The 15,560-nt window shown below is 42.1% G+C and overlaps 1 protein-coding gene across 1 annotated transcript; it reads left to right on the plus strand.

Moving 5' to 3' along the window:
* Nucleotides 1-2,304: 2,304 nt before the first annotated feature.
* htr1aa (5-hydroxytryptamine (serotonin) receptor 1A a) lies at nt 2,305-3,531 on the plus strand. The gene has a single exon (XM_059988556.1). It carries the CDS (start codon nt 2,305-2,307, stop codon nt 3,529-3,531), a length of 1,227 nt encoding a protein of 408 aa, XP_059844539.1.
* Nucleotides 3,532-15,560: the final 12,029 nt, after the last annotated feature.

The following is a 15,560-nucleotide window of genomic DNA, read 5'->3' on the forward strand; positions in this document are numbered from 1 at the left end:
GAAGATTGAGGGGAAACAGGAATGTGAAGTGGACCTCATAGAATATAGATTGAAATTATTTTCAATGTTACTCTTTCTCCTTATTGTATCTGTGCATTTCCAATTAACCAACACAAATCGACATTTCGGGGAATCGCGGATTGCAGGTTACATCAGTTTTACTCTCCAGAGGTGCTGCCTAAACCGTTTTTGGTGTTTCTTTAATTCAAATTTCCAACTCCTGCAGGATTTCCGTGTTCGTTCTTACAGCGGGACCTCTTGGTCTTCAGGACAAGCGCCAAAGACTGCGTAAATGGAGAACCACAATCTCCAGTGTCAAATGATGTCTTGCAGTATAATTTACGGATGATTTTATTTCCACAGTCCATTTTTTTTTATCTGTAACTCTACTGGTTTCTCCGATATCCGACTGGAGAAAGAGAGATGTGGCGCCCAGTAGAGACTATTCCAATGGCAATGGCTATTCCTCTTTAACTACTCCATAATGAAAACTCCCCCTGGACTGGGCGCACAGTGATCCAAATATATCCCTACCTGGCATATAAATGCTAAAAAAGAGAAATTATTTGGAAATAATCCTGTAAGTTAAATTCTATATGATAAGAAGATTCCAGAATATTTCTGCTCGAAATTAATTATTCAAGTTACATTGAGAATTCACGGAATTCTTTAGATAATTATCTGCAAAAGAATTATTCAGTTAATTCAGATTGGTCTGCTTGTGTTAGGAGATCTATCTTGTGCGGCAGCTTATATGAACAATGTAATGAATAGATGTAGCTACCAATGGCCAATCGTCCTTCTTCCTCTGACAATGCTTATATTAAAATGAAAATGATTAATCTTTAAAATATCACGATCGCCATTTAAAGTCTATCTAAGATATGTTGGGCTAACTAAAATGCAAAGCTAAATATAATTTCATTGCTAAATTTAAATAAGTTATGTCTCAAAATTCCAATGATGTCACAGTCTAGGCAAATTGCAGATTGTTAATTATGTCCACCTCTAATTTGCGAGTTGTTTTATTGCTCCTGGATTACTGCGAGTACTTTTCCGACTGGATCCAGTTTGCCATTTGATCTGTGAAGATTCGACTGTTTACCGATCTCTAGGTGGCAGCAAATCTCCTTTGAGTTTTGACGGGGCGTTCTTCATGGTGTTTAAATTTCAAATGTGGCAAACAGGTGTCCGCCCGACATGGCACTGAAGGTTATTGAATAGTGCAGAAACTCGCGACTATTTAATCGATTATTTTAAGATGTCGCTATTTTCCTTTTTCAATTGGTGTTATAATTACTCTTTTCCCTGCATAGTAGACAAATAATTACAAAGGCAACGTTTAGAGCTTGCTGCTTTTAGGAGTGAAATTCAGCACACTGTTCTCTCAGCGCATCTCCAGCCACTCAGCCGTGCAATGGGTTTATAGTTCCATACACACTGTATTTCTGATTCCGACATCCCGAGAGTTAAACCGTTATCAGTTAAGAGAGGAAAAAATCTATTCAGCTTTGATGTTAAGAAGTGTTCGACGATGCTACTTCTACACCTTTCCACCCTCGTTGCAATTTAGAAATTATTGTACTGAAAAAAAGTTATCGAAGCTTGAGAATTCAAGATGACCGAGTTAAAGAAATCTTTATCAAGTGTTATTCTATACTGAAGAGGATACTTTCGCCAGAATGAGCATTTGTTTCGTGGCTATTTGGTATCATTATTGTTTATATTGTTGTAGTTATCTATTGTCGTCTGCTGCCGCATATACAGTAAAAACAAACGCCTACAAGCAGAGGAAGATGAATGGCCTTTAGGAACAAACAATGGACACGTTTCCTTCTAAAGGTCATCATGCTAGGCAAGGTACGTGAAGAAAACAGCCGAGCGACCTGAGATAATGACCAACGCTGTCCGTATAATTGACCCAAGAGTCAGACCTGTTCCAAGCATAGAGGAACAAATCTATTCTAAGTGTGAAAATCAGGAGGAACTCGTGGCATGAGGCAGAATGGGCATATTAGAAAAGAATGCAGCTGTTCGTACTTTCACCAATATCAGCATCAGCAGAGAAATGCGCGCTCTGGAGACCTATTAGCTATCTGACGTATCCTGGACGGCGGTATATATTAATTCACTCAGTCATCATTCGTGGAGCAAAACGCCAATGATTGAAAGAAGTAAGAAAATGTGGCGACGTGTTCGATGTGTTTCGGACTTCATCCTTTCATTTAAATAATTTAGTTTCTCCTGGAGTTTGCAAACCGAACGCTTGAGACAACTTCGTCTCGGCTCCTTCGCGATTTCGGAATGGAAATGTACAACAACAGCACCCTGTCCTACTCGAGTTTCACCAAGGAAAACAATACGAACTTTTCAGAGGTGACGCTGACGTACCAGATTATAACTTCACTGTTTATAGGGACTATGATCCTTTGTTCCATTATTGGAAATGCTTGTGTGATCGCTGCCATAGCTCTGGAACGTTCTCTCCAAAACGTAGCCAACTATCTAATAGGGTCACTTGCTGTCACAGACCTGATGGTCTCGGTGTTGGTGTTGCCCATGGCTGCTCTGTACCAAGTTCTGAACAAATGGACCCTGGGACAGGTAACCTGTGATATTTTTATCTCTTTAGATGTGTTGTGCTGTACATCTTCTATCCTACACCTGTGCGCTATTGCTTTGGACAGATACTGGGCTATAACAAATCCAATAGACTATGTCAACAAGAGGACTCCCAAACGAGCTGCTATTCTAATAAGCCTGACATGGCTGGTCGGATTTTTAATTTCGATCCCACCCATGCTAGGCTGGAGAACACCCGAAGACCGAGCTGATCCCGATGCTTGTAAGATCAGTCAAGATCCGGGCTACACCATTTATTCCACCTTCGGTGCGTTTTACATCCCGCTGATTCTGATGCTAGTTCTGTATGGAAGGATATTCAAAGCCGCCAGATTCCGCATTCGTAAGACCGTGAAGAAATCGGAGAAGCAGAAAGTAGCAGACACTTGCCTGGCAGTTTCTCCAGCCGCCGCACAGAAGAAAAGCAACGGCGAGAACAGTAAAAACTGGAGGAGGAGTGTGGAGCCCAAACCTGCCTGCATTAACGGGGCCGTTCGGCATGGAGATGAAGGGTCAGCTTTAGAAGTCATCGAAGTGCACCACAACCCGAAAGGTCACCTTCATCTGCCCAACAACACCAACAGCCAATTGACGTTTTGCTTTGAGGATAGGAATGAAAAGAACGTTGAAGCCAAGCGAAAAGTGGCCCTTGCCCGTGAGAGGAAAACTGTAAAAACTTTGGGCATCATTATGGGGACCTTCATCTTCTGCTGGTTGCCATTTTTCATCGTTGCCCTTGTTCTCCCGTTCTGTGGACAGCACTGTTACATGCCAATCTGGCTTCACGCTGTTATCAACTGGCAAGGCTACTCTAACTCAATGCTAAATCCCATCATTTATGCTTATTTCAATAAGGATTTCCAAAGTGCTTTCAAGAAAATTATAAAATGCAATTTCTGCAGACAATAATTTAACCATTATTTCGAATACATTATTGTGATGCATTTGTCCAAAAACAAACTGTGCAATTCTAATGTATGCATTTAATATTTATGTTAATATACATTTGTGGCACGAACACTATTGGATTCAACTTGTACCCAGACTGTCATTGCTGTGCACGTGACAAAATGTGTGCTGACATAACTTTTCAACAACATTTCTAATTAGGCCTTTTCAGTTTAGATGTTACGTTACTTAACTAATCGGTATTTCCCTGAAACGTAATTGGAATGTATCCTCGTCGTTCCGCGATTTAATCACACAATTCTGGATATTGTATTCACAGCTCAGAACACACCGAGTTAAGTGACACCATTTGAACTATTACTTAATCTGACTCGATATATGTTGTTTCACAACTCACGTATGCCGTGTGCTAAGTTTTCTGCTAGTTTTTACTTTTGTGGTTTTTAAATTTGCAGATTTTGGGCCTGTGATTGTTTGCAATCAGTAAAGTTACTTCACAATAAGCAAAATAAAACTTGCCCGATAAGGAATACAAGCTTGTGTGCTTTTATTGATCTGCCCACAGTGTAGGGATAGCGGTAATGACATTCATTATCAATCAGCCACTTACTCCAGCCATACGTTCAATTAGTTTAAGGTGTTCATGGTGTTAGATATTTGGCGTGAAGGATAATTTTGTTTTAATTTAGTCGATTTGAAAACTTCGTGCTTGGAAACGGGTGTACGGATCCGGTAACGTAGAGGTTAATGTTGCTTGACAAGAAACTAAAGAGCTGGAATATCGAGAAGCGAATGTAACCATCTTGCCTTTCACCAAACACACTCTGAATAATAGATCTGAGGAAAGATTTGATGGATTAAACGCATATGGAGCGAAATGCTCGTATCCATCATTACCGAAATATCATTCAATAAAATCCTCCCAGGTTCACAAAGTCCCCTAGAAACTCCTTCATATCTGTCTGGTCTGATCTATCACGATCCAGTAAAACACCCTCTAAAATGAGGATGAGGCGGGATGGAGGGGGGATATGATGAGAGGGAGTCAGTGAAAAATGTCGACATTACCAACCAAATCTATGAACTGATACACCAAAACTAATCATACTTAGAAACCCCGGGCTGTTTACAGAAGGTTAAAGAAAAGCGTTAATGCAAATGGTCCTTCGTGCGATGTACGGTGGAATTGGTACTTAAGGTTACGCATGGTCGGTGTTAATCGTATTTTATTATGCTTTATGCTGGAGTATTCAGCACATGGAACAATATCATCAGCAACCTCCAGGCTATTGGAAGGCTGCGCCAGATTTTGTCAATAAGTCATTGTTCTACGTCTGTTTCTCCCCGGTCCCAGCCAAGTTCCAGTTAGATATGAATGAATTTAATTTGCTCGACTATTGAACTCCGTTGTGTAAAACCTTCTGAGATAATGTCTGATCGATTTTAATTTACTGCAATGCAATGTCTCATTGTCCCCGCTAATCTCATTGTACTCTCGACGACTTGTTTTAATTACTTGTAACAAAGGCAGTGATCAATTCTACGCCCTCTTCCTCGTACGGGAGACGGCGTGGACGAGTGTATGCCCCATGACCGAACCAATCAGACTGAGAGATCTCTCCAGTCTGTCCCACAGCCTACTGGCAAAGAGTAGCTCTGTCCATCTTCTTGGAGGGCCGTTTAAGAAACGGAGCTGAGATGAGGGAAAATAGACCTCGGCAAAGATCCAGATCCTGCTCGGTTAATTTGAAAGGCCCCTTAACCCCCGCAGCACACACAAAATGGTGAAAGAATTCAGCAGGCCAGGGACCATCTATGGAAAAGGTAGATGAAAACCGCCCGATTCTTTTCGTTTCTTCGGCAGGTTATTGGCTGACGAGGGGACTGACATTAAGGAATATTTATGTGTGTGACCCGGGGGGTGGGGCGGCGAGCATACATTGGACACGTTTCTGTTTCAAATGGACATCTCTCGAAATCTGAAAAGCGGATATTTACCGTTGTTCAGAGTGACGGCAAAACTTAGTCAACGCGTGCACGGGCTAAATAATGAATAAATTTGTTTCAGAAGGCCACAAAGGGAGGCCAAAGGGCATTTTCCCAAATTTAACAATGGCCACCCCACTGCTAGCAGTTTGCTCTTAGCGTTGCTTAGATCAGGGTTTCCTTGTGGAGGTCCTGCATCTAGAATGCCACACGTCCCAGGGACAAGGTCGTGATTTAACACCTAATCCTGCCTTGTCAGTTTTGGAGCGACAGACAAGGGCAAGATTTCCAGAAAATAAATATCTAGTTACTGCTCGGATAACCTTGTTTGGTAAAAAATTACATGCAGTGAGATGTAAATGCACGAGGGCAATTACATATCGTCCTGCAATCTAAAAAGCATTTCGAATGGGACCTCCAGAGGAAAATATGTTAAACGCGCGTTCTAAATGGTTCCCGTGTACACCGGGTAGCTGCATATCATCCTTTCCGATTTTCTGTGGCACGGTGTAAAAACCTTCCTTGTGTCGACTGGCGATTATTTTGGAAGTTCTGTAAACTTTAAGTCCATACAAACAATATAAATGTAAAATTCACCAGCTTATGCCATTACCATCTGTAGCTGGGAAGTGGAAGATAAACGGGTGACCTCAGATGCTGTAATCCTAGCAATCTTCAGGCAAGGAGACAATCTCTGACCCTGCTGGCTACAGAGGTATCTTCTTACTGTCTGTCACAGAAAGACATAGAGTCATAGTGCCATGGATCATTACAGCACAGAAAAATCTACAGCATGGTCTATCTACTCCATGCTGAAGTATTAATCTCGTAAATCTGCACCCGGAACCGTAGCCCTCTATTCCCTCCCATCCATGTACTTATCCAAATTTCTCTGAAGTGCTGAAATCCAATGGGTGGCACTTCCATTCTACTCTGTTTACTGTTTACTCTGAACCACTTCCGCTGCAGCTTGTTCCACACTCTCACCACTATCAGATTGAAGAAATTCCCCCTTGAACATTTCACTTTTCACCTTAACTCATGGCCTATAGATCTCATTTTACCCACCCTCAGTGCAAAAAGGATCCTTGCATTTACCCTAAGTATACTCCTCATTGTTTTGTTAATTTCAATTAAATTTGCCCTCATTCTTCTACACTCTAGGAAATGAAGTCCTCACCTATTAAGCCTTTCCCGATAACTCAAGTGCTCAAGTCCTGACAACATACTTGTAAATTTTCTCTGCAGTCTTTCAATCTTATCTACATTTTTCAAGTAGGTAGGTGACCAAAATTGTGCACAATACTCAAAATTAGGCCCAACCAATATCTTATACAACTTCAACATAACATCCCAACTCCTGTTCTCAGTACTTTGATTTATAAAGGCCAATGTGACAAAAGCTTTCTTTATGACCTTATCTACTTGTGACACCACCTTCAAGGAATTATGGATCAACATTCCCAGATTCCTCAGTGTCCTACTGCGTAAGTCCTATCCCAGTTTGTCCTCCGAAAGTGCAATACTTCACTCTCGTCTGCATAATTTCCATCTGCCATTTTGCAGCTCATTTTTCCAGCTGGTTCAGATCCTATTGTAAGCTTTATTGCTTTCCTCACTGTCCATTACACCCCCAACCTTTATGTCATCTGCAAATTTGCTGATTCAGTTTACCACATTATTGTCCAGATCATGGATATTGATGACAAACAACAAAGGGCTGAGTATTGATCCCTGCAGCATGACACTAATGACAGGCCTCCAGTCAGAAAGTCAAAAACCTACTACCACTCTCGGGCTTCTCACATAAATCCTGTTCACTACCTCATCTTGAACGCCAAGCGACTGAACATTAGACCAACTTCCCAAGTGGGTCCTTGTCAAAGCTCTTGCTAAAGTCCATGTAGATAACATTCACTGTCTTGTCTTCATCAACTTTTCTGGTAACTTCTTTGAAAAACTCTATAAGATTGTTAGACATGATCTACCCTGCACAAAGCCATATTGACAATCCCTGATCGGTCCCTGCCTATCCAACTGCTTATATATCCAGTCCCTTAGAATGCCTTCCAATAATTTACCCACTACAGAGATGTCAGGCCCACTGGCCTATAATTTCTTGGCTTATTCTTGGAGCCTTCCTTAAACAATGGAACAACATCAGCTATCCTCTAAACCTCCAGCACCTCACCTGTGGCTAACAATGTTTTAGATATCTCTGCAAAGGCCCCTGGAATTTCAACACTAGCCTCCCACAGGGTCTGAAGGAACACCTTGTCATTTATCCTACCTAATTTACCTCAAGACAGCAATCACCTCTTCCTCTGTAATCTTCCAAAGGTCCATGATCTCACTGCTACACTGCCACACCTCTATAAACTCTGTGTCTGTCTCTCAAGATATAGATATAAATACAGGTGAAAAAAATCTGTTTAAGGTATATCCCATCTCTTCCAGCTCCATGCATAGATGAACACCCTGATTTTCCAGAGAACTAAGTTTGTCCCTTGCTATCCTTCGGCTCTTAATATATCTGTAGAAGCTCTTGAGATTTTCCTTCACCTTGTCCATTAAATCAACCTCATGCTTTCTTTTAGTCCTGCAGATCTCCTTCTTAAATGTTTTCTTGTATTTCTTTTCCTCAAGGACTTCATTTTCTCCTGAGAACGACGCTGAAAGAACTCAGCAGGTCAGGCAGCATCCGTGAGAAAAGAGTAGCCAGTGTTTCAGGCTAAGACCCTTCATCCTGACCTGCTGAGTTCTTCCAGCGTCGTGTACGTATTCTTTGATCCACAGCATCTGCAGTTGTATTTTTGTGTTTTTTTTTGTCATTTTCTCCTTCCTGCTGTGCACTTCCTTCCATTTCTTAACCAGAGCCTCAATATCTCTTGAAAATCAATTTTCCCAAGACATGTTATCCTTGCCTTTTAATCTGACAGATACATACAAAACTGTACTCTCAAAATTTCCCATTTGAAGGCCTTCCATATGTACAATTTTGCCAGGAAACCATCTGTCCCAGTCCAGACATGCCAGATCCTTTTTTGGTATCATCCAGGACCAGATCAATTTTACTCCATAATTGTATTGAAACTAATGGAATTATAATCACTAGTTGCAAAGTGCTCTCACATCTGTGTCATTCCCTAATAAGAGATCATATTTCACTCCCTCTAGTTGGGACCTCTAAGTACTGATTAAGTGAACTTTCCAGACCACATTTGACAAACTATCCCATTCAGCCCTTTTACAGTATGGGAGTCCCAGTCAATATGCAGAAAGTTAAAACCATCTTTTGTCAGGGTCTTTCTGAATTCTTTTCTTCCAGTAGCCGAAGAGCTTCTCTCCGAATTATCTAGAGCAGACTTTCCCAGCCTGGGATCCATGGACCTCTCACTTAATGGTATTGATCCATGGTATAAAAAAGTTGGGAATTCCTGATGCAGAGGGAACTGGACATGATACTCACTACAAGACGACCCCGCCAAAACTGAAGAAATCTATGTAAGCTGGTATACAGTGATTTTATTATTACCTCATCTATGGAAAGTGAATATGGAGTGCCAGCTTTACATTCAGCTGCCTACAAAAGTCAGTCTCCATCTTATATGTATTTGTGCAAGACTCATCGAGAGTGCATTTCATTTGAGCCAATAAAAGCAGGGGAGGTGTAAGTGGAGCAGGCATTGTTGGGGTGGACTAGTATTAGAGAGGGAGGCTTTGGTCTAACATGCTTGGGCAAGCACAGGCAGAGGTTCTACGTAAGTTTCTAGTGAGTTTTTTTCTGCTTCTTCATCTGTTGTAACATATAGTAGCTCATCACTGAGAATGGGTCCAGAGTTAGTGATAGGTTCTTTGTGTGAGATGTAAGAATTCTGGAAGACCTCCAGTCTCCCTGATAACTATGTGTGTTCGAAGTGCATCGAGCTGCAGCTCCTCTGAGACGCTGTTAAGGAAATGGAGCTGCAGCTTGGTAACCTTCAGCTCACACAGGAGAACACGGAGGAGATAGATAGGAGCAGCAGGAGGTAGTTGCAGAAGGCAGGTACCTGGGTGACTGTCAGGAGATGGAAAGGGAATAGGCAGCCAGTGCAGAGTACCCCAGTGGCCATTCCCCCCAATAAGTATACCACTTTGGATACTGTTGGAGGGGGATGACCTACTAGGAGAAGCCACAGCGACCGGGTTTTTGGCTCTGAGTCTGGCTCAGACAGGAAGAGGGAGAAGAAGGATGCAATAGTTATCCCATAGTTAGAGGAGCAGACAGGAGATTCTGTGGACATGAGAAAACATACCAAGATGGTATTCTGCTTCCCAGATACCAGGGTCAATGTTGTCTCAGATCAGGTTCACAATATTCTCAGTATCTAAAGGGGGAGGGGGAGGAGCCAAAGGGCATGGTACATGTTGCTACCAATGACAAGCAGTAGGTAAGGAATGGGATGGGGTCCTGAAGAGAGAATATAGGACATTGAAAAGCAGGACTTCCAGCGTGGCAGTCTCTAGGTTGTTGTCTGTGCATGTGCCTGTGATGGTAAGAATAGGATGCTTTGACAGATGAAATGTGTAGATGAGGAATTGGTGCAAGGGGCAGGGTTTCAGATTTCTGGATCATTAGGATCTTATTTGTGGACAGTATGAACTGTACAAGAAAGATTACATCTGAACTCAAGGCAGGAAGACAGAGGAGGTGAGGTGTCTTTTTTGGTAACTGAAATCAAAATCTTAAAAAAGATGTGATATAGAATCAGAATATGTAGAATCCTTTTGGGTAGAGCTAAGAAACTGCAAGTGTAAAAAAGACCTTGATGGGAATTATATACAGGCCTTTGAATAGTAGCCAGGATGTGGGATTCAAATTACAATGGGAGATAGAAAGGGCATGTAATAAGTGCAATGTTAAGATAGTCATGAGGAATTTCAATATGGAGGTAGATTCGGAAAGTAGGTTGGTGCTGGATCCCAGCAGAGGGAATTTATAGAATGTCTATGATATTACTTTCTAGAGCAGCTTGTGGTTCAGCCCACTGGAGGAAAGGCAACCTTAAGTTGGGTGTTGTGTAATGAACCAGATTTGATTAGGGAGCTTAAGGTAAGGGAACTGTTATGAGTGATGAACAGACCTGATGGACAATGGGGTGAAGAGTTAACCATTCCCAACCCCCCTCTTGAGAAACACGAACTATTACTGTTGCTATGTTGACCATGAGAAAGAGAGACGAAAAATAGGCAAGAACATTTGCGACAGATAAAAGAGAGGGGGAAATTGCTGATTAACCGTACTGTGACTCCTTTTTGAATTATTTACTGTTTCGCTGCAAGGACAATAGTTTGCTCATAAACATTCCTCAGTAGACTGAAGGAACGGCCTTATTTGATGGACACAGTCAATAAACAATAGACAATAGACAATAGGTGCAGAAGTAGACCATTCGGCCCCTCGAGTCTGCACCGCCATTCTGAGATCATGGCTGATCATTCACTATCAATACCCAGTCCCTGCCTTGTCCCCATATCCCTTGATTCCCCTATCCATCAGATATCTATCTAGCTCCTTCTTGAAAGCAGTCATTCAGGAGTGATGGATAGCTGAGTCCCCGTTGGTAGGGATAAAAAGACAGGTCTGGAGAGACACCCTCCAGACACGCCAGTGGACACTGATTCAGTGTTGGAACCCACAAGAAAGGTGGGGGCTTCGAAGACCAAACCAGGATGTCGGTCAATAAGGCTATCAGTGTAAAAGCAGGGCCGGTGGGGACTTGTGTGTGTGTCCACTCATGCCAGAGTGACGAGTCCACCACAGAAGAACAGTCTGGCTGAAGACCAGAGGGTCATAACTGAATGACCACAACAATACAACAGATTAAGAAAGCAAAGGAAGGTTTGGCTGCTGTAGCTGTTACATCTCGCTCGTTCTCTCTCTCTCTCTCTCCAACGATTACAGTACAACAATAACTACATCAGCACTCATGAACTGAACTGAACTTTATATTCTATGACAATTTATTTGCCCCTAGACATTGATAGAGCTTGTTTATTATTGATTATTATTATTCCTACACTTTTAGGTTTATTACTGCTAACTGGTTTTATATGTATATTTGCATTATTGATATGGTTTTGCTTATTTTTATTAATAAACACTTCTAGTTTGGTACCACCAGACTCCAACAGATTCTTCTTTCTCTGCTGGTTAGACATCCAGATACGGGGTATGTAACAGAACCTTTAGGAAGCAGCGGCAACATGATAGAATTCAGCCTGCAGTTTAAGAGAGAGAGAAATTCAGATACTGTATATCTGTATTACAGTGGAGTAAAGGGAATTACAGAGGCATGAGAGAGAAGCTGGTCAAGATTGACTGGTAGGGGACACTATCAGGGATGACAGCAGAACAGCAATGGCTGGAGTTTCTGAGGGCAGTTCAGGAGGCAAGGGACAGATGCATCCTAAAGGGAGGATGAGGCAATCATAAGGGACAAGGGAAGTCAAAGACAGCATAAAAGGAAAAGGGATATCATATAATATATTAAAACTTAGTGGGAAATTAGAGACTGGGAAAAGATAAAATATGAAGGAAAGCTAGCCAATAAAGTAAAAGAGGATACCCAATGTATTTTCAGATATACAGTACCATGCAAAAATCTAAGGCACATATTTATTGCTAGGGTGCCTAAGACTTTTGCAGAGTACAATAGGAATTTTATGTATTGCATTATATTCCTGCTGCTAAAAAACACTCAAATGTCATGACTGATGTGAATGATGATGAACCTGATTCTGATGTGGGTCTCTATTGTGGACTGAGAGTAGGAAGGGGGCAAGCAGAGGGGAATCATAGGGGAAAAGAGGAAGGGAGAGGGGAGGGAGTGAGGAGCACCAGCGAGACATTCTATTATGATCAATAAACCATTTGTTTGGAATAAAATGACCTTGCCTGGTGTCTCAGGACTAGGTGTATCTACCTCAACATCACACCCCACCCCAGCACTTCCTCTCTGTCGCCTGTCCCACACCCCTCCTGTGGTGCTCCAGTCTTTTCATTTCCTTGCACCAGATTTTGAAACATGGCTTTCTGTTCCACATTGACAAATCCAGTACAAAATTCTTAGGCACCCTAATTTTATATATGCGTGCCTAAGGCTTTGGTACAATACAATACTGTATAAAGAGTTGAGAGTAGTAATTGGACTGCAGGAAAATGGCACTGAAGAGATACTAATGGAGGACAAAGAAATGGCAGATGAATTAATAAGAGTTTTGCATCAGTGTTCACTGTGGAAGACACTAGTAGTATCCCAGAAATTTGAGAGTGTCATGGGGCAGAAGTGAGTGTAATTGCTATTACTAAGGAGAAGGTGCTTGGGAGCTGAAGAGTCGGAAGGTAGCCTAAGTCACCTGGAATAGTTGGACATCACCCAAAGGTTCTGAAAAGAGACAGCTGAAGAGATTGTGTGTTACAAGAGCATAGGAAATGAACCCAAATGCAGGGCACAGGCACAGAAATTGAGTCTGGATGCTACACAGGTGTCAACACCAAACAGCAAACAGGAGAAATCTGGACATGGAGCCCTGACTCAGAGAAATAGAATCTTATAGGTAAACCTTGAAACAGGAGTTAAACTTAGAACAACCAGTTCTAAGCCATCAGGGAACATCATTATCTGACAGGAAAAAGACCAATGAACTGGTGACCAGTAGTTGTGACGTAGGGGTTCTTATACTGAGTCTTTGATGGAAACCAGGTGTGCCATCATCAAAGAGAATTGGAAGCAATTAGGGAAATTAATGATTGGGACCATGACATAATCAAAGAAAATTAGGAGCAAGATAGGGAATTAATGATCAGGACCATGACATTGTGAGGTATTCACAATGATGTTTCAAGAATCACTACATTCTGGAATGGCTCTTGAGGACTGGAAAATTGCAAATGTCACAGCACTCTTTCAGAAAGGAGGGAGGCAGAAGAAAGGAAATTATGGATTATTTAGCCTGACTTCAGTGGTTGGGACAATGTTGGAGTCCATTATTAAGGATGAGGTTTTGGGGTATTTGGAAGCACATGATAAAATAGGCCAAATTCAGCAGGGTTGGCTTGAGGGAAAATCTTGCCTGATAAATCTGATGGAACTTTTTTTGAGGAAATAAGAGGTAGGATAGATAAAAGAGTGTCAGTGGATATTGCCTACTTGGTTTTTCAAAGGTCTTTGAAACGGTGCCACACATGAGGCTGATTAACAAGATAAGATTCCATGTTATTACAGGAAAGATACTAACATGGAGAGAAGATTGGCTGACTGGCAGGAGGCAAAGAATGGGACTAAAGGGGGCCTTTTATGGTTGGCTGCCGGTGACTAGTGGAGTTCCACAGGGGTTGGTGTTGGGACTGATTCTTTTCATGTTATATGTGAATGATTTATATTGCAGAATCGATGGCTTTCAGGCCAAGTTTTCAGTCAATACAAAGATAGATGGAAGGGGCAGGAAGAGCTGAGGAAGCAGGATGTTTGCAGAAGGACTTGGACAGATTAGGAGAATGGGCAAAAAAGTGGCAGGTGGAATATGGTGTAGGGAAGTGTATGATCATGCACTTTGGTTCTTTGCAGAACTGGGACCCTCTCTCAGGGCCTCACGACCAGCCGCTTTACGACAGGCCAAGGACATGGCCTGGAAGAGTAGTGCACCTTCAGGGTGCCAGATTTCCGTGGCTCTGGAGATGGGTTGACTCGAGGCCGGTGCTACCACCTGATGTGTCGTGGGAGTACACAGAAGATTAAAAGCATGAGCTGGCTGCTGGCTGTGTGCCCAGGGATCAAAGTTCTTTGGGTACAGGACTAGAAAAAAGTGACGCAACGGACTCTTAACACCATAAATCAGCGAGTTGTTTTGTTATGCCTCTCCTCTTACTGTGAAATGGGGACACCTCTTTTTCCCTTATTAAGGAGAGAGAGAGAGAGCCTATGTATGTCGAATACTGGGTGAACTAGCAGTCTTTGGGGTACTGCAAGTCTGCATCTTTAATGATGCTTTCCTGCACTCTTGAGTATTTGGTGGAGGGGGCCGATGCTTTTTGCTGGTGGGGGAGGGTGGGTCAATGCTTTTCTGCTGTTTATGCGTGGGAGGGTGCAGTTGGAGGTGCTTTGGGGTTCTAGCATTTAACTGTCATTCATTCTTTGGCCGCTCCTTTTCATGGATGTTTGCAAAGAAAAAGAATTTCAAGATGTATATTGTATACATTTCTCTGACATTAAATGTACCTATTGAAACCTATTGAGTTTGGGGGCCCCTTTTCAAAGAAAAGATATACTGGCATTGGAGATGATCCAGAGGAAGTTCACGAGAATGATTCTGTGAAAGAAAGGGTTAACATACGAGTGGCATTTGATGGCTCTGGGCCTATAATGCTGGGTTTCAGAAGAATGAGGGGAGCATCTCATTGAAAGATATTGAATACTGAAAGGCCTAGATAAGCTGGATATGGAGAGGATGTATCTTAAAGTCAGGGAGTCTATGACAAGAGGACACAGCCTCAGAACAGGGGGACAGGTATTTAGAACAGCAATCAGGATGAATTCTTTTAGCCAGAGGGTAGCAAACCTGTGGAATTCATTGCCACAGATGGACGTGGAAGCTAAGTTATTGAGTATAATTTAAAGTGGCGGTTGATAGGTTCCTGATTAGTCAGGGTGTCAAAGATTCCGAGAAGAAGGCAGTAGAATGTGATTGAGAGGGTTAATAATATCAGCCATGATTGACTAACAGAGCAGACTTGATGAACTGAACGACCTAATTCTTATGGTCTTAATGAAATGAAGGCAATGACACTGACCAATCAGATTAAATGTCAATGAAGACCATTGCAAAAAAAAGGCTGTCTCATTGTTCTCACACATTTCCCAATCTGTCACATCTCAACGTCGCTCCTCATCTCTACCAAACATTGCAAAGCTGTGCACCAACCTTCAGAAGTAAGGGGAAGCTTTAGGCTTTAATGGCTAAACTCCAAAACAAATAGCTGTACTGAACAGAAGATGCCTGGA

This window comes from Hypanus sabinus, chromosome 14 (genome assembly GCF_030144855.1).
Source record: "Hypanus sabinus isolate sHypSab1 chromosome 14, sHypSab1.hap1, whole genome shotgun sequence".
NCBI classification, from domain to species: domain Eukaryota; kingdom Metazoa; phylum Chordata; class Chondrichthyes; order Myliobatiformes; family Dasyatidae; genus Hypanus; species Hypanus sabinus.

Bases quoted from the DNA above. Each gene is read 5' to 3' on its own strand.
- htr1aa (XM_059988556.1), top strand. From the start codon at position 2,305: ATGGAAATGTACAACAACAGCACCCTGTCCTACTCGAGTTTCACCAAG.